The sequence below is a fragment of the Poromitra crassiceps genome (assembly GCF_964638095.1).
Source record: "Poromitra crassiceps genome assembly, chromosome: 10".
Lineage (NCBI taxonomy): Eukaryota > Metazoa > Chordata > Actinopteri > Beryciformes > Melamphaidae > Poromitra > Poromitra crassiceps.
Genome location: NC_139631.1, coordinates 6,346,873 through 6,365,913, shown reverse-complemented (window position 1 = coordinate 6,365,913; position 19,041 = coordinate 6,346,873). Strand labels below are relative to the sequence as shown.

Genomic DNA, 19,041 nt, shown 5'->3' with positions numbered 1-19,041 from the left:
ATGTGCAGCAGGTGATGTGCAGCAGGTGATGTGCAGAAGGTGATGTGCAGCAGGTGATGTGCCGCAGGTGATGTGCAGCAGGTGGCCACGTTTCATGTCAATGCAAAAAAAAGCCTTTTCCAAATGCCAGGCAGCTGGCTGACTGACTCACAACCCTGAGCAAGTATCCGATGATGATGTCACCTCCTGTGGTGACATCACAAATAATACTGCCTGGCATATACTAGGTTTCGCCTAAGCCGTGTTCGGAATGGTTCACTCATTCACTGACAAATGAGTTTTGGACACTACACAGATTTTTATTCTGAAGATCATTGCGTCACAAGACGCCCAGTATCACATCAACAAACCGAGCTCTCTCCAGCAGACTGAGATGTCCTCAGGTAGTATTGATGTTGCATGTTTTGACTGCTAAATCCTAAATAAATTGTTGAAATTCTAATTACGTGCATGTGTGGTTTTGTCAACCATGGTGCTGTTTCCTGAGTCCTGACCGATAGCAAGCTGTGCCGGTCAAGTAGCTCACAAGCTTGTTAGCTCGCGAGCTACTTTCTTCTTCTCCTTCGGTAAAGACAACCACATTGCATCGTGGTATACCGGCGAAAGTGTAGGGTAAATTCACTGTTCACTACAAATCGCTGTGCATTGTGGGTATTTAAGAGTGGACAGCTATATAGTGAATCAAATTAACAGTTGAGAATTCGCACACTAGTACAAAATGGCAAACACACTAAATAGTCCACTATTTCTGCCATAGGGACCGATTCCGAACAGGGCTAGTGTGTTCCGGGGGTGCGGCTCTAACTGTGGTATATTAGCGTGGGATATGCTAAATATACCACAGCTGTGAGCCAATCAGATTGCTAGGTCAGTGCACAGCATAATGCCAGCAGAGATATAGACGGTTTTCACCAGAGCGCAACCCCACAGCACTTCCTTTTTCTCAGCATTCGGCAAACTGCAGAAATATTCACTCGACATCGTTACTTTTGTTTTCGCCGCTCAGCTGTATAGACGGTTTTCACGGAATGGTCAGTCCTGCACTTGAATGTTTTTTTTCCGTTTATGTCCATAGCAAACACTGCAACAGGAAGTGAGCGGGGGTTCAATTTAGAATGTTTTTGTTGTCAAGTTAAAACCGTCTATACTAGGTGGGAGAAGTGGCAGAACCTTTTGTGTGAATGTGAATAGAAGTTTGTTTGGATCCTCATTAGCTGACATCGAGTTGACAGCTATGCTCCACCTAACTATAAAATCACACCTGTGTGTGTGTGTGTGTGTGTGTGTGTGTGTGTGTGTGTGTGTGTCTGTGCAGTGTGTGTGTGTGTGTGTGTGTGTGTGTGTGTGTGTGTGTGTGTGTGTGTGTGTGTGTGTGTGTGTGTGCGTGCGCGTATGTATAACATATGTATTTGGCCACTCACAAGCTCCTCGTCCTTCAGGGAAGTCCGTGTGGCCAATGTGTGGGCGAGTCCAGCTTTCCTGGACTGTACGATAGACTGAAGAGAGAGAGAGAGAGAGAGAGAGAGAGAGAGAGAGAGAGAATAAAAGACAGACACAACAGCAGAGAAAAACAGCCAGAGAAACGTCAGTATATATTTTTAAATGCATGCTCTCTGTGTGACATCTTTCTTTCTACATCATGAAAACTAACTTGGTAGAAAGCTGAAAACATTCAATGCAATTGATTTGTCTTTTCTGACTTCTGGCTTACTCACCATAGCCTGCAGGGGGAGGGAGTGAGGGAGGGAGACGAGGCGTGCATAGAAAGAGAAGAAGAAAGTAAACTTTAGAGACAAACAAACAGGCTTCCCTCTCTGAGGACCAGTGGTTTTCCTGAATCCAGCTCTTCAGCACATGTCGAAACCGGAAGTGGGCGTGACTTTGGTTCTCTAGACTCCAATGACTGTACTAGTCAACTTTGCTAGAAAGATGTCAGCATCAGTAATGCCACTACAGTATGTTTCAATTAGGGGCTGGAGGTTAATGAAATGTGGAGCGGTGGTAGATGGGATTCTTCTCACCAGTTCACTGACGAGGGGGATGGGCCTCCTCTTGCGGAGGTCAGGCATGCTGTCGATGCCAAAGGGTGTGCTTCCCCTGTAGATACACACACACACACACACACACACACACACACACAGGTAAATAGACGAGTGCTCTGATCGACACTTTAACACATGAGAATGTAGTCATGTTGTCAGGCAAGAGTTAATGTTTCTCTCTTTCACAAACAAAACACACACACACACACACACACACACACACACACACACACACACACGCACACACACTCACCCGGGCTTAGCCCATGGGTGCTTGCTGGGGTCACCATCTTGGTCTCGGCTCTGAAACAGAGATCACAGGTCAGGCATTTAGCCACTTTAAGGTTGACAGGCTTTATTGGATTCATGATACGGAGCATGCACACACACACACACACACACACACACACACACACGCGGGTGCACACACACACACACACACACACACGCACACATGCACGCACACACACACGCACAACAGCATGGGAGAGATGAGAGAGTGAGGAGACAGAGAGGAGAGGAGCAGTGGGATTGGACAGGGTTGGCTGAGTTCCAGCAGTGTGCATGCAAAAGTTCCAATCAATTCCAATCAATTACTGTATAAGGGTCCCCTCGCATAGATGGACGTCATAAATGGGGTCTCACCTGGTAAACCAAACACCTAGCAGACCCCCGGACGCTCCCAATAAACACACACTGAATATCGACCTTTACATAACAGACCCTGGATGCTCACAATAAACACACACTGAATATTATTGACCTTTGACCTTTACATAACAGCATCTGCTTTTGTTTTTGTCTGACAGCCAGCAAAGAAAATGTCACAGTGACAATAACACGACACACAAGCATGGAGGCCTGACACACTCGCCATCAACATTACTTTTCAGCAGCATTGTAATGTGCGGTAGGCAACACTGGCCTATTCTTATATGGTAATAATTATATATTTCTGTTTGAAACAACTAAAGCATCTTCATAGGAGGCAGATGCATTTAGTTTTGATACACGCTAAAAGCTAGAAATGTTATAAAGCTACACCATGAGCTCCATATTCATCCAAATTATCATAATTTGAATAATGAATGAATCTGAAGAAAAGGAATATAAAGATACAGCAAATGTGAAATGAAAGAGGTAATTAAGCATGTTTCAGACATGCACATGAAAACATGTCAGTAAGGGAAGAAAGAGCAGCCTCTGTTAGGATGCCATCTCATACAGTTTAGTACAGAAGCTACAAAAGAGGTAACCTGATCGTCTTCTCGACTCCCATCTGAAAAAACAGCACAAGAGAGAAAAAGACACACGCATCAAAGAAAAAACAGTCATCGACTAGATTCGCCATGTGCGAGAACAAGACACGCCCCTGTGCAATAACAAGACACGCCCCCGGTTAATTCATTTGTTCCAAATTGCTTGTGGAACATTAAAAGCAGCGGCGCACACAAGCTTCTCAGATAGATGGGGTCTGATGTCATAAATGTTTCATTAAGGGGTGTGATGTCATAAATGTTTCATTAACATGTATAATTCATGGTGACAAATGACTTGTAATATTTCCCTTTCCTCTTCCTCTTTAATGTCAGGCCGGCTTTCCAGGGAGATAATTAATGTTTTCTAATTCAGTAAATGGCTGCTGCTGCTACTGAGAGGAGGAAGGGACTGGTGGTGAGTGGCCATATAGTGGCAGGTGATGCATTACTCCAGTGTAGAAAAGTACAGTATCAGCAAAGAGCAGCTGGTAAATACCCAGGGGTCCTCTCTGTACGCTGGACTATTCAATACCACTGGGTTAAAATACTCTAAGAACTGTTCTGGTCATTAGGCTCCTATCAATGAACACATCACACTGTAAAATGGGGGAAATGGAAGAGACTATTTAACTACCGGAGAGATGAAAGAATTGGCAACAAATGAGTTAGAGGCTTTGATCAGAAAAAGGTAGCATGGAAAAGGAAAGTTTTCTTAAAATATCTAACAAGATACAAGAACATTATTATTTGTATTTCTGTAACCAGAAAAGAAAATGATCAATTTATGGCTACTTCAGTAAATTAAAATGCATAAAACACCATTACTGTTTTAACCCGAGGGCTGGTTAAAGTATGAGGAGTGTGAATAACTGCACAGACAGAAAGAAAAAGATAGTGGAAAAGTGTACCTCTTTTATCCTTCGACACAAAATGAATACGTAATGTTCACCGAAATAAAATAAAAAAGGAAAAAATCTCATTCCAACTTAAAATCGAATGAATCCAATGATGGCTGCATGCGGTTTGGCGATAAAGAGACATAGCTACCTGGATCAAACTCGTCCTGAGAGAAGGTGGACATGGTCATACTGGACAGGGACTTCCTAGTCTCCCTCTTCTCCCGCAGGATCTGTTGGAAGCTCTTCAGGCGCTTCAGCCTACGTGCATCCATCTCGCTCATCTCCAGGGGGCGCTCAGCTGCACCTCCCTCTGCCTCATCTGGGGCTGCAGCAACGTCCGTGGCAAGTCGCTGTGGCATCGTTGCCTCGGCTTCCCCCTGCTCCTCTCGATGTGCTGCAGGCTCCTCAGCCGAAAAGGAGACCGAGAGCGACTCTGCAGTGGTGCACTGCGAAAGCTGGGTTTTAAAGGGCAGATCTGCAGGGCCGTCAGCAGAGCCCTCGACAGGGTGGACTATAAGGCCATCAGGTGGGCTCAGTATGGCAGTGCCATTGGAGATTGGGTCAAGGCAGATAGGAGGTTCTTCTTGGCATGGGGGGAGCGCATCCAAACAGGGACGAGGTTGGCAAGTAGCTGCAGACTCCAATGTAAGGCTGTTGTTGGCTTCTTCAAGCAAAGGCTCTACAGGACAAGGATCTGACTTTCCTAGAATATCATTTTGGCTCAAAGCCCCTATGACATATCGTTCATCTTTATCCACCACACCATAGTGAGTAGTTCCTCCAGCTGCTTGGTTAAATGCTGCCCCACGACATCGAGGGTTTGTAGGCAGCTCAGCTGAGGGCAGGTCTGAAGCCCTGGATATTTCAAACTCGGTTTCTCCAGGTACCTCAATCTTACGTAAAGCTCCCCGCAAGGCAGAGCTGAAATCAAGTACAGCTCGACCTATGCGCTTCACTTTGAAACCAACAGTTTGGACACCAGCATTGTCAGAATGAGGGAGACTGCTTTCAGGGCCTCGGTTACCGGCTTCAATCCTTTGCATGAATTGTGGATCCAAATCAGCCCATGTCACTGCTGCAGATCCTTCATAAGCAGAATACCTATCCTGATAACTATCAACTTGACAATCAGTGGTATAGCCCAGGTCAGCTGAGTGTCCATAGTCAAATTCTTCCACTTCTCCAGTGTGTCCATCAACTGAATGGTAGCCAGAGCTCTGTGGGTAGGAACAATCGGCAGTACACTCATATCCCACATTGGGGCTTTCAGGATTGGTATCTGTTGGTTGGGTCACAGACTGTGTGTGAGGCCTTCGTCTCCGTGACTGCCACTCCTCTCTACTAGAGGTGCTGGCAGGGGAGTTGTAATGTCGTCCAGAGTAAACAGAATGATGTTCCGAGCTTCCTGTAGAGCACTGCCCCAGTGTTCCATATCCTCCTCCACCCCTGTAGTGATCCCAGCTCCCAACTCCTTCACAGCAAGACAGGCTCTCTGCTTGCTCTTCCAGACTACCCTTCCTGAGGTAAGCAGCTCCACTATGCCACATAGATTCTCCAGTGGCATTGTGCGGTGGTCCAGCACTGCCCCAATGTTCCTCCCTATCATCGCCTCTATGTTGCCTCCTACCATGGCTAGACGATGGCCTCTCTAGGTCTGACTCAGACTTGGAGCTGTGACCAGAAGATAAAGAGCTGATGCTTGGACAGTCTTGACCATCATGTCGCTCAATGTAGCCAAAACGGAGCTTTTTGGCTACAGCGCCGACTGGGATATCTGAGCTATGGTCAGAGTTCTCCTCTGGGTCTTCCAACTCTTGATGATCCACCGAGTCAGCACTTGGGGACACAGCAGAGCCCTCCGCTCTGGGCAATGGGAATTCTCCGTGGATGCTATGGCGCTCGTTATAGACTGGGGGGCGAACATCTGAATCAGACAGTCTCACTGTACTCCCTAAGCTGCCATGGGCACTGGCAGGCCTTCTGCGGGGGGAGGGTCCATCTCTGCAGCCCATTGCCCCAGACCAGGTGCCTGCATGTACCCCTGCATCGGCCTTGGTGCCAGAGCGAATGCCCTCAATCTCCAACAACACAGCATCTACGCAGGATGACACCTCTTCAACTGAACCACGAACTGAGGTCAGGTAATCCCTAAGGTCGGAGATCTCCTCCTGGATCTTGTTGATCCCTCTCAGCTCTTTCAGGATGTGCTCAATGATGGCACTGGACTCCTCCTCTTTATCTACCCCTACTTCTTCTCCTTCTTCTTCTTCATCCTCTTCCAGCAGTGTGTCTGAGAGAGCTCTATTGAAGTTGTAGTCCAGACAGTCACCTGCAGAATATGGTCTCTTTGGTGGAGCAAAATCCCTTCCGGTTGCCCCTGCAAACTTGGTACCATTCATGTCTGGTCCGGTCGGATTGTAGTGTGGGGCGGCTCGCTTCTGCTTGGGAGTGGTCTGAAGCACCCCGACCGGGAACGAGGCGCGTTTCTGATTTGCCAGGGACCTGCTGCTTTTGTGCTGCAAGGTGCACGGGATTCGTACACATCCTTCTCGGTTCAGCTCCACCTCTCCTACACAGGGTGGCCTCACAGCCACTTCATGTTCCTTACCGTTGGAAACTCTTGGAGAGCAGGCTTCGGCCCTGCTGGGGCCAACCTTCGCATATACGCCTCTGTGCTCTTTCTCTCCCTCTTTTGCTTCCCCCTCCTCATCGTCCTCAATACCTGTATAATAATGGTGGGGATCTGGGACATGGTGGTCTGTAGACCCTTGCAGGAGGCGATGGATTTTACCTCGTATGACCAGTGCTACCCTGGGGTTTGGGGCCCTCTTTTTTGTTGTCTTAGTGGCTCCTTTTGGGGCAACACCTGCTCCATGTTGTCCATTGAAGCGATTCCTGGAGAACATCTTCTCAACAGAAAGGGCTAATCTTAGCTGGCTCCCCTCATTGTTGGTGGGAGTTACATTCAAAGTGCTGCCACCGTCATAGTCCAGTAATAAAGGGTAGTGGGAGCTTATTCAGCCTTACAACTCAAGATCAGTGGTCCATGACTAAAATGGGAAGATAAAGATGAAAAACTTGAATAACAGTATCTCAAATGAAACAAATTCAAAGGATTACATTCCTAATGAAGATAAACAATGTCACCTTCACATCATCAGAAAAACCCTGTTCAGATTTAGTGTCAATTTTAAAAGTATAAACCTAAAGAAAATATTTCATCAAGAGGGCAAGATTAAGATATAGCAATTAACTTATTCACCCAAACTTAATGAAGTGTTTCGGAACACATTTTCTCTCCTTGCTCAGTGACCACAAGCGACTTAATGCATAACGTGGTCAAAACAGTCCATTCAGCCAACTGTAACCTTTATAAAGTGAAATAGACAAACACAGGTGGTAGTTGGAAAATGCTATATTCTTCCTCAAAATAGCATATTTTTTCTTCATACTAATCCAGGGATCTCAGTTTGTGTTCGTGAAAATTCACACTTAAATGACTCGGAATCAGATTAAATTACTGCACATTATTCTGGGGAGCTGAAGCACAGAGGACCACTTGCATTTTAGTGCCAGGCAATGTCTAATCATCTCATGATCATTGTAGGTACAGGAACTCTAATAAAACATATTATTTATAGAGCGCTTTTAAAGGTACTCAAAGAGGCTTTACATTAGTTACAGATTGTTTTCTTGTAAAAAGTTATGCCGCCTCAAAGCTTTCTGGGAAATATCCAAACAAAGCTGGTGTTTGGTAGGAGAAGGGAGGGGGTGGTGGATGGGGAGAAACAGGAACAGCAGATCTGTTCACAGCGCTAGCTGGCTTTGAATGAAACCACACATGCGCGAGCAGGAAATGCACAGAGCTCTGCCATTGGTTCTGAAATTTGCCCGCCACACAAACGTTCATCCTATCCAAATGTGGAGTGGGCGGATTCGAAAGCCTGAAAACTGCCCACCCTTTTTTGAAAAACTGACATGACCGGCGACTGAGTGATCCCTCTGATTTGTTGGGGTTGAATATCTCTTTAAAAGTCTTAGCTGATGAAGACTGGTGCACAGTTGGTTTTTACTACGGTTGACAAAATGTACTTATTGTAAGTCACTTTGGACACAAGCATCTGCTAAATGACGTAATGTAATGTAACATCTAATTCAAGAGAACATTTCACAGGAGCATTTCCTAAACCACTTATAACAATTGATGTACATTAACAGCCATAAACACATGGTAATCTGCGACACGTAGTGAGAGAGAAACCTCTACCGATGAAAAATCAAGAGAGAGCACTTTAAAAAATTGGCTTGAGGATTTGTACCAGGACTTAAATGGTGACCCATTACCTTCAAAACAATTAGGTTAATCCTGTTCACTGATTGGCTTATAGATCAATTTCACACCTGGCTGAAGCAGGACCTGCCTGGTTCAGCTTTGTTGTTTGGTGAGTACCAAAATTGACCACTGAAATGAGGGCACGTGTGTGTGTGCGTTTGTGTGTATTGGGGGGGGCAGACTGTACATGATGGGAACAGCTACATATCGATGGTCACTCTCAGGGCATGATAAGGTGATAAGGTGCCCAATGCAAGTCCAGGCTTTAGTGTTGTTGTTTAGTCCAGGCTGAGTTTTTGGCATTCCAAATGCTCACATTTTGCCTCGCTACTGTAGTTCCTTTTTTGAAACATTGAATTGAACAACACACGTGTAGCTTAAACTGACATCAGGGAAAATTAACGTGATACTTAGATCATTGGGATTTGTTATGTGGGGAAGGGGGGCTCTGGGGCAGTGTTGCCAGGTTTGCTGTTTTCCTGTGGAATTGGGCTACTTTTGAAGTGTTGCCGTGCCTTTCCTTTTTACTTTACTTTACTTTACTTTATGTCATTTAGCAGACGCTTTTATCCAAAGCGACTTACAATGCAATACAATACAGTGCAATACAATATAAGATCAAAGAATACACATTATCAGCAACAATACAAAAATATATCAAGCAATAAACAAGGTAAAAAACAACAAACACTTATAAAAAGTATCGCTTATAAGACATAGCAAACAATAAGCACGATGAACAATTAAGAAAGGTCTGATCCTGAAGGGCCAAAATATAATCCAAATAGGTGAGTTTTTAGTCTCCTACGGAAAATAGGCAGTGTTTCAGCTGCACTGACCGAAAGGGGGAGCTCATTCCACCATTGTGGCGCCAAAGATGAAAAGAGTCGTGATCTAGATGCGCGACCCCCAGGTCCGCAGATTGATGGAGGGGCTAGACGGACAGGACGGGTGGAGGTACGGAGAGAGCTATGTAATGGTTGTAACTTAATCATGGACTGTAAATATATAGGAGCTGACCGGTGGAGTGCCCTGTAAGCCAGTACCAGAGACTTGAATCTGATGCGTGAAAGGATGGGAAGCCAATGGAGTTTATGGAGGAGGTGAGTGACGTGAGAGAATTTGGGCAGGTTATACACCAGACGGGCTGCAGAGTTTTGAATTAGTTGAAGAGGTCGGATAGCAGATGCAGGTAACCCGGCCAACAGAACATTGCAGTAATCCATGCGGGAGAGAACCAATGCCTGGACCAGGAGTTGAGTCGCCTCTACTGAGAGACAGGACCTAATCCTACGGATGTTGTAGAGTGAAAATCTGCAGGCGCGGGCAGTGGCTGCGATGAAAGCTGAGTATGATAGCTGGTTATCCAGGATTACGCCGAGGTTTTTAACTGTTTGGGAGGGCAGTACGGTAGTGTTTTCAATGGAGATGGAGAGGTCACTAAGAGGACAGTCCTTAGCCGGGAGGAAGAGGAGCTCAGTTTTCTCAATGTTCAATTTGAGATGGTGTACGGACATCCAGGCTGCGATGTCTTTGAGGCAGGAGGCGAGGCGGGCTTCAATTTGGGTGTCAGAGGGGGGGAAAGAAATGAAAAGTTGCGTGTCATCGGCTGGTTGGGTAGACCTATTTTGCATGCATGCAAATGACATGAATCAAAGCTATAAATAGTTCCAGGGGGTCCCCAGACAAGGACAAGGTGGATAGCCACTTTGTCCTTGACATAAAAAAAAAGTATGGGGACTCCTGTTCTGCCTACTAGACCAGGCCACATTCATCTTCATTCAGATCTGATTTCAGATATGTGACCTGGCCTGCTCTTTCAAAATCAGTCACATTGTCCCCAAAACACATTTGGAATCTTATACACTGTTGTAAATAGATAAAAGATAAAAGAGAGTGTAAGCTTTCTGGTGATATCAAAATTATCGTTGTGAGTGAGAGGCACCCCCTTATGTCTTGACTGTTTCCAAACTATGTATCTGAGGAAGACTGCCTCAAAGTATGACAAAGTAAGCTACAGTAGTTTTGCTTGTTGTCACCCTACCTTTATAAGCTTAAAAACTATATTTAGTGTCGCGTTCGAATTCCACAATAATCTTTAGACAGAATGGAAGCCAAGGCTTTATTTTACTAAAATCTGGTGAAACCCCAAAACAGCTAAAATCAATATTTTCTCATCACGTTTCTACACAAATGGGCCAGTGCAACATGAGTGATTTTGTCAGAGCAGGTCACATTATGGTCCAACTTTGATTCCACATATTATGTGTTAAGCAGCAGCCTTTTTGGCAAGACTTTGGCCCAGTGACCGCTATCTGAAGAGCTTTTGAAGCGGTGCAGCCACTTCTTTAAGTGACTTTGTGTGTGTGTGTGTCTGGGTGTGATTTTTTTATGCTAGATGGATTGACAGAATTGACACTGTAGCTGGGGAGATCATGCAAGGAAAGAGTGTCACTTCTGATCACAATATTCATTCTTTAATATCCCGCTCTGTCGCTAATAAGTTCTACTGCAAAGTTGAATTATTCCCAATTATAAATTTGAGGAGATCCAAAGGCATTTTGAGAGCCACTGGTATGGAAGAAGAGATGGGGAAGCCAGAGTAGGAGGGGAGGAAAAAGTGCAGTCAAAGCTAAATCAATCTCACCCGGAGGGCAGGGGAGCCACCATGTTAATAAGGCAGATATGGTCCAACTTTGATTACATAAGTTACCGCACTGTAGAAACTTTCAAATTGAAGTCACTATCAGGCATGCACACACCACTGATTTCTGATTCCCCCCCCCATTTTTCTCCCCAATTGTACTTTTGGCCAATTTTCCCCCGCTGCCCCGGTCGCTGCTCCACCCTCTGCTGATCTGGGGAGAGCCGTAGACTAGCACCCTGCTTCCTCCGACACATTCTATTCACCTGACAGCGGAGCGAGGATTACACTATTCCCACCAGTTCCCTTCCGCCCCGAACAGGCGCCCTCCGACCGACCAGAGGAGGCGCTAGTGCAGCGACCAGGACGCATAGCCCTAATCTGGCTTCCCACCCGCAGACACAGCCAATCGTGTCCGTATGGACGCCCGACCAAGCCGAAGGTAACACGGGGCGCGAACCTGCGACCCTTGTGTTGGTAGGCAGGAAATCTACCGCTACACTACCCCGACCACCACTTGGGTAATGGTTTTTAAATATACTGTATACCGGTATATATATTTTGTTCCTGTGAAATAAGCATGTTAAGAACTGGAATTGATAAGCAATGGTTAAAATCCAAACGATGCCCTACCCTATTCCTTTCTCTCCTTTCCTTGATATTTTCTGACCCCCTATATCTTATTGTTGGCAACTCGATCTTGCGCTCTCTCTCTCTCTCTCTCTCCGTCATTTCACATTGGGCACACGCCAAATGGGGAGATTTTCTGAGTGGGTTACAGTGCCAGCAAATTACTTTGGAGATTTAACTCTTCCTCCCCAGTAAATCATGCGGCATTCACGTCATTCTGTAGAGAAGAAGAATGAGATGAAAACCCATTACTACAACTTGGAAACGTTTGTGTTTTAACTTGATGGAACTTGCCCACATCCAAGATGGTGATTGTAAGGTTAATTGCCCCTTTGTTTGAATGAGACATTTTATGGTCAACCAGTGTTATTATTACATTACATAGCATTACGTCATTTAGCGTTATTATCCTCTCCTGAACGATCTCGAGGAGGGAAACTGGTTTGACACATTTGCCTGATAATTCATGGCGTAAAGTGGGAGATATTGGCATCTACGAGAAAATCCCACATGTCCTAGGCTAGTGGTAATTACCATTAGAAGGCTGACGTGAACGTTTCTTTCCCAGTCAGCAGCTTGTACTTTTACATTAAATCCCATATTGGACGTGACATGAAGCACAGCCAGGCACAACTCGTCTATCTCTAACTGGCACGTTCTCTTTATGCGAGAGGATTGGGCTGGTCTTCGTCCTTGCTGTGACCTACCTAAGTGCGCTCATGGTTTATGATGGGAAGCTTGCGGCAATAAATCTGTGGTAATATGAGAATGGAAAGAGGAGAAACAAGCTGGAACAAGTTGTACAGTACAACTTGTACTGTAGATGCAGCTCCCGATAGTGTTCGCTTACTCCTCCTGACACTTGCAGCTAACAGAAAGGGCGTGCCAATTTGTCACATGGGTGCGATCACACCTACGGTTCATTTTCTTTGATCCAAACCGTCGTTGAAAAATCTTTTTTGTTGCGTTTTTGTATTTGCTTTCGTTTAGGTTCACACTGCTCAATTGGAAGCAAACCAAGCAAAAGTCACATGGACTTGCCAAGTTTTGGTAACTTGTTATCCCAGCACGTCACAGATTTTGGTTCGGGGGAGTCAAGCCCCTGTAACTTTAGCTAAGCATGGTGGACCTGTCTGCACTTTGTGCTGTAAGTTATCTCTGGTCGGTATAATGACACAAGGACATAATGTGAATATGAGCATCAGTCAGTCCAGTTTGCACAGGCTTCATTTCGTAACTGCAAGCATAAATAATTGCCGAGTATGAAAACCGGCTCCTTACACCCAAACCATAAGGAACTCCAGTCAAACAATAAACAATATACTCATTTTCAGGTGTCTGGGTGTGGCTTAGTGGCACCTGATTTTCAGGTGTCTGGGTGTGGCTTAGTGGCATCTGATTTTCAGGTGTCTGGGTGTGGCTTAGTGGCACCTGATTTAATTTTCAGGTGTCTGGGGGTGGCTTAGTGGCACCTGATTTTCAGGTGTCTGGGTGTGGCTTAGTGGCACCTGATTTAATTTTCAGGTGTCTGGGGGAGGCTTAGTGGCACCTGATTTTCAGGTGTCTGGGGGTGGCTTAGTGGCACCAGATTTAATTTACAGGTGTCTGGGTGTGGCTTAGTGGCACCTGATTTTCAGGTGTCTGGGTGTGGCTTAGTGGCACCTGATTTAATTTCCAGGTGTCTGGGTGTGGCTTAGTGGCACCAGATTTAATTTCCAGGTGTCTGGGGGTGGCTTAGTGGCACCAGATTTAATTTACAGGTGTCTGGGGGTGGCTTAGTGGCACCAGATTTAATTTACAGGTGTCTCGGTGTGGCTTAGTGGCACCTGATTTCCAATGACATCGCGCTCACCTCCCAAATGAACCAAATGAAATGGAGTACTTCAACTGAACTTCAACTTATTCACTAATGAATGTGTAAAATGAAAGCAATCTAATCTCCATTTACTATTCCTTTACCTCATATAACTTATGACTCAACTCAGACCTTGACTGCATCAGTGTGTCATTTATGTGATGTTCCCTTTTTGTTGATCTCGGCGACACCAACACAGATTCCAATCAGCGCGGTTTATTTGTCAATCAAGTGTTTGAATGGAGCAATTTTTCTGCCAGGAATGTAGCTCAGCTCAGCGAATGCATTTAGTCAAAGCCTTCTTGGTAAATGGCTTTCTTCTTCAGTTGTTCATGGACCTTGTAAAAGGACCCAGGCATACTACTGTATTCTATCAAAAGGCTGTATACATATTGATCAGCAGCTCATAAGGAAAACCTTGCCCTCCTGTCCATATTACAGTAAGAGAATCAATCAAAGAATAGCTTTAGCAGCCCGTGGTTCCCACAACACCAAAATAATCCATTTACAACCAAATATAAAGTGCAAAATGTAATCTTGTTCCAGCAGCTTGTTTTACACATGTATCCGTTATAGGAAACCTGTTTTTACTCCATGTCTGCTGTAGTACTGCTGCACTAAACCTGTTTTTACTCCATGTCTGCTGTAGTACTGCTGCACTAAACCTGTTTTTACTCCATGTCTGCTGTAGTACTGCTGCACTAAACCTGTTTTTACTCCATGTCTGCTGTAGTACTGCTGCACTAAACCTGTTTTTACTCCATGTCTGCTGTAGTACTGCTGCACTAAACCTGTTTTTACTCCATGTCTGCTGTAGTACTGCTGCACTAAACCTGTTTTTACTCCATGTCTGCTGTAGTACTGCTGCACTAAACCTGTTTTTACTCCATGTCTGCTGTAGTACTGCTGCACTAAACCTGTTTTTACTCCATGTCTGCTGTAGTACTGCTGCACTAAACCTGTTTTTACTCCATGTCTGCTGTAGTACTGCTGCACTAAACCTGTTTTTACTCCATGTCTGCTGTAGTACTGCTGCACTTGGTTACACGGATTGCTCTGGTTTCTCCTCAACTGAGAGTAGGGGTGTCACGGTTCACAAACTTCACGGTTTGGTTCAACACGACACAGTCGTGTCATGGTTCGGTCCGTTTTCAAAACGGCAAAAAAAAAAGTAGAAATGGCTGAGAAATGTCCTTGATTTTAAAATGTTAAATTAATTTTTTAATTTATTCTACTTATTTATCTTATTTTATTTTCAGAGTCTATTTTTATTTATTTATGACATGTGACATTCATCTCAAGTTTACCATGATATCCTTGTAGAAGACTTTCGGTACGTTCGGTTTGCAATGCGTATTGAACCTAAAGCCTCATACAGCCCTAATTGAGAAGATTTTTTTTTATAACATCCAATGAAGCATTGCCATTACTAATACAGGACAGATGCAGGATCAATACAGGAATGGAGACACTGTATGAGCCTCACAAGACCAATAAGGGGACTGTGCCAAGAGGAAAGTATGAACTGAGGGCAGTCTATCTCAGCCTATTAAAGAAATACATGTGTGATTCTTATTATGGGATAGCATACTGCGGTATTTTAGGGTGGGTTTTGTGCTTTATCGCGCGTGTATCATTTATCATGTGTGTAGGATCGTTGTCGCTACCATAGAGACCATACTGCTCTATGGGTGTGAGACATGGATCCTCTCCAAGGCCACATCTACACGCAGATGCTACGAATGGCATTGATATAACATCTGCTGGTCACAGCACGTCTCGACGTACCACCTCTCACCAGAAAAATAGGAGACAGGCGACCGCAGCTAGCCGCACACTGCGCGAGTCACCCTGAGCTGCCTGCTGCTAGCCGAGTCCTTCTGTGGGAACCAACTCATGGAAGGATGAACCCTGGATGGGAGACCACTTGAGACCATGGCCTAAAAGAGGACAGTAGGGCGGGCAACAACCGGGGGAGCTGCGGGTCCCTGATGGAGGCACGACACGTGTGGAAGGTCCGACATGGTGCCCGACGGCGGCCATCCTGGCCTGAGTCGAGTCGATGCAGCGAGTGACATGTGTGTCTTCATGTGAGAAGCGTGTAATGAGCATGTTATTCTGTGTGTGACAAAAGAGCGCCTGACAGAACATAAATGGCACTGTTAGGAAGACGCTTGTATCCTGATGATAATAATAATGGCAGCTAGAGGAGGCAGCTGTGCCATGAAGAAGAAGACGAGTGAGAACGGCTGCTTGAAAGAGCAACAAAATAGACGGCACACTAACAGAGGACATTTATTTCACAAACTAAATAGATGGAGTATGAGTGGAAAAAGGTGCCAAGACATTCAAGATGATATTTTGCAGGTGTGCACGAATCTACAGTATGTAGACTTTACTTTTGAGCCATTCTGCAGCTGACACTTTTAACCCATTGATACCTGATGCAGCATTTGCGTGTATATCCCTCATTTGTGTGTGTATCCCTTTAAGACCGCGAACCGCGCGACGCGGTTCGCGGTCTTAAAGGGATACACACACAAATGCCGCATCAGGTATCAACGGGTTAAGCCCAATTGATGCTTTGTCTGCCGACACTTTTGAAACGGTCGCCGACAGAAATGAGGACTTGAGTCGACACTTTCAAGTGTCGGCGAGCAGTGTCTGCTACCTGGCGAAATGTCTAGTGTCGCTGACTACGTCACCATAGTGTCGCGCAAGTCTGATTGGCTATATAGACGGCACGCGCGCTTGACTTCCTTGTTTTGGTTTTCGCGCGATTGAAATGAATGAACGTGTCTCCGCTATTTTTATCAGCCTGTCCTTGATGTATGACTTATGAAAATCACAAAGAACACCGTGACCAATTTCCCAGAGAGAGAGGAAGTGAGTTGTGTGGTTGTGTGTCGTTTATATGCGGCTGCAGCCAAGTACGTTACATCTTGCCTCCGACGTGGTTTCACGGTGCATTTCGTTCCCTCTCTTCTCTTGGCTGTCTGTACTTATAGCGTTCGAGTGTCACGTGACCGTTGAACTGAGGCGAACGTTCACTGAAGTATAAATGCGACACCATGAGCGACACTTTCTTTTTCGTCTGCGACCATGTGCTGAGAGACACTTTCTAATAAGTATAAATTAAGCTTTATCCAGAGTGACTTACTGTACAATGACTACATTTATATGAACTGCAATAATCCAACTATTGCTTATTCCTTAAGACGATATCTAGTCACATATCTCACTCCCGAGTAAGATAAGGGCACCCACCACAGGGTTGAGTCATGGCTGGGTGCTGTCACAGGGTTGACTCATGGCTGGGTGCTGTCACAGTCCTACTCCCGAGTAAGATAAGGGCACCCACCACAGGGTTGAGTCATGGCTGGATGCTGTCACAGTCCTACTCCCGAGTAAGATAAGGGCACCCACCACAGGGTTGAGTCATGGCTGGATGCTGTCACAGTCCTACTCCCGAGTAAGATAAGGGCACCCACCACAGGGTTGAGTCATGGCTGGATGCTGTCACAGTCCTACTCCCGAGTAAGATAAGGGCACCCACCACAGGGTTGAGTCATGGCTGGATGCTGTCACAGTCCTACTCCCGAGTAAGATAAGGGCACCCACCACAGGGTTGAGTCATGGCTGGGTGCTGTCACAGTCCTACTCCTGAGTAAGATAAGGGCACCCACCACAGGGTTGAGTCATGGTGGGGTGCTGTCACAGGGTTGAGTCATGGCTGGGTGCTGTCACAGGGTTGAGTCATGGCTGGGTGCTGTCACAGGGTTGAGTCATGGCTGGGTGCTGTCACAGGGTTGAGTCATGGCTGGGTGCTGTCACAGGGTTGAGTCATGGCTGGATGCTGTCACAGGGTTGAGTCATGGCTGGGTGCTGTCACAGGGTTGAGTCATGGCTGGATGCTGTCACAGGGTTGAGTCATGGTGGGGTGCTGTCACAGGGTTGAGTCATGGCTGGGTGCTGTCACAGGGTTGAGTCATGGCTGGGTGCTGTCACAGGGTTGAGTCATGGCTGGGTGCTGTCACAGGGTTGAGTCATGGCTAGGTGCTGTCATAGGGTTGAGTCATGGCTGGATGCTGTCACAGGGTTGAGTCATGGCTGGGTGCTGTCACAGGGTTGAGTCATGGCTGGGTGCTGTCACAGGGTTGAGTCATGGCTAGGTGCTGTCACAGGGTTGAGTCATGGCTGGATGCTGTCACAGGGTTGAGTCATGGCTGGATGCTGTCACAGGGTTGAGTCATGGCTGGATGCTGTCACAGGGTTGAGTCATGGCTGGATGCTGTCACAGGGTTGAGTCACGGCTGGGTGCTGTCACAGGGTTGAGTCATGGCTGGATGCTGTCACAGGGTTGAGTCATGGCTGGATGCTGTCACAGGGTTGAGTCATGGCTGGGTGCTGTCACAGGGTTGAGTCATGGCTGGGTGCTGTCACAGGGTTGAGTCATGGCTGGGTGCTTCACTTTCATTAGCCTAATTCTCTCCTGCACTCTAATTGATTTATCATCGCCTTGCTGCCTCTGTCCAATTCCATCAGTCATTTTTCAAACACACACACACACACACACACACACACACACACACACACTCTCTCTTTCTCACACACATATATCATGTATAGACAGATATAAGTGGCCCTCGATTCCATTTATCTCACACTCACTCTCTCACACACGCGCACACAACCCATACACAATCTATCTCTCACACACACACTCTCTCTCTCACACACACACACTCTCTCTCTCTCACACTCTCACTCTCTCTCTCTCTCTCTCTCTCTCTCTCTCTCTCTCTCTCTCTCTCTCTCTCTCTCTCTCACACACACACACACACACACACACACACACACACACACAGTATACTGTATCATGTATAGACCATCGGTATAGACAGACATAAGTGATTCCATTTATCTCACACTCTCACTCTGAGACATTACACACACACACACACACACACACCATACACAATCTCTCTTATGTTTGTGTCTCACAAACAAAACACACCCCGCATGCCCCCCGGTGGCGGTAAGATGAAACTGGGTTTGCGACGTGAATGGATTGGCGAGCGGACAAGGTAAAGTGTTTCCACTTAAAGGCTCTTAGGGGCTCTCTAGCAAGGCCGTAAAAGCAGGCCGGAGGAGCGTCCTGCACGGTGCGTCACCGCCATTCAACAGCGAGGGGGTGGGGCTGAGGGGCGGGGGGGGGGGGGGGGCGAGGAGTGGAAGGTGTAATCACTTTCCCCACCAAATCCAATAAGCCGGGCCCACTCCCACTGCTTCCCCTCAGAACCTTTCCTCCCTCCTCCCTCGGGGGGGAGGGGGGGGGAGTGTCTGGTTCCTGAACCGTCGTTGGCCGCCCGCCACCGC

General features: G+C 46.2%; 1 protein-coding gene across 1 annotated transcript in view; it reads right to left on the bottom strand.

Annotated features, from left to right (window-relative positions):
- Positions 1-19,041, bottom strand: part of LOC310783803 (protein unc-13 homolog B-like) — a gene marked incomplete at its 5' end in the record, with an annotated part of 166,081 nt that overhangs the window by 60,419 nt on the left and 86,621 nt on the right. Inside the window, 3 exons of the mRNA XM_083644704.1 lie at positions 1,422-1,496; positions 2,022-2,097; positions 2,296-2,345. Of these exons, the coding sequence (XP_083500830.1) occupies positions 1,422-1,496; positions 2,022-2,097; positions 2,296-2,345 (201 nt within the window). The remainder of the gene's footprint in view (positions 1-1,421; positions 1,497-2,021; positions 2,098-2,295; positions 2,346-19,041) is intronic.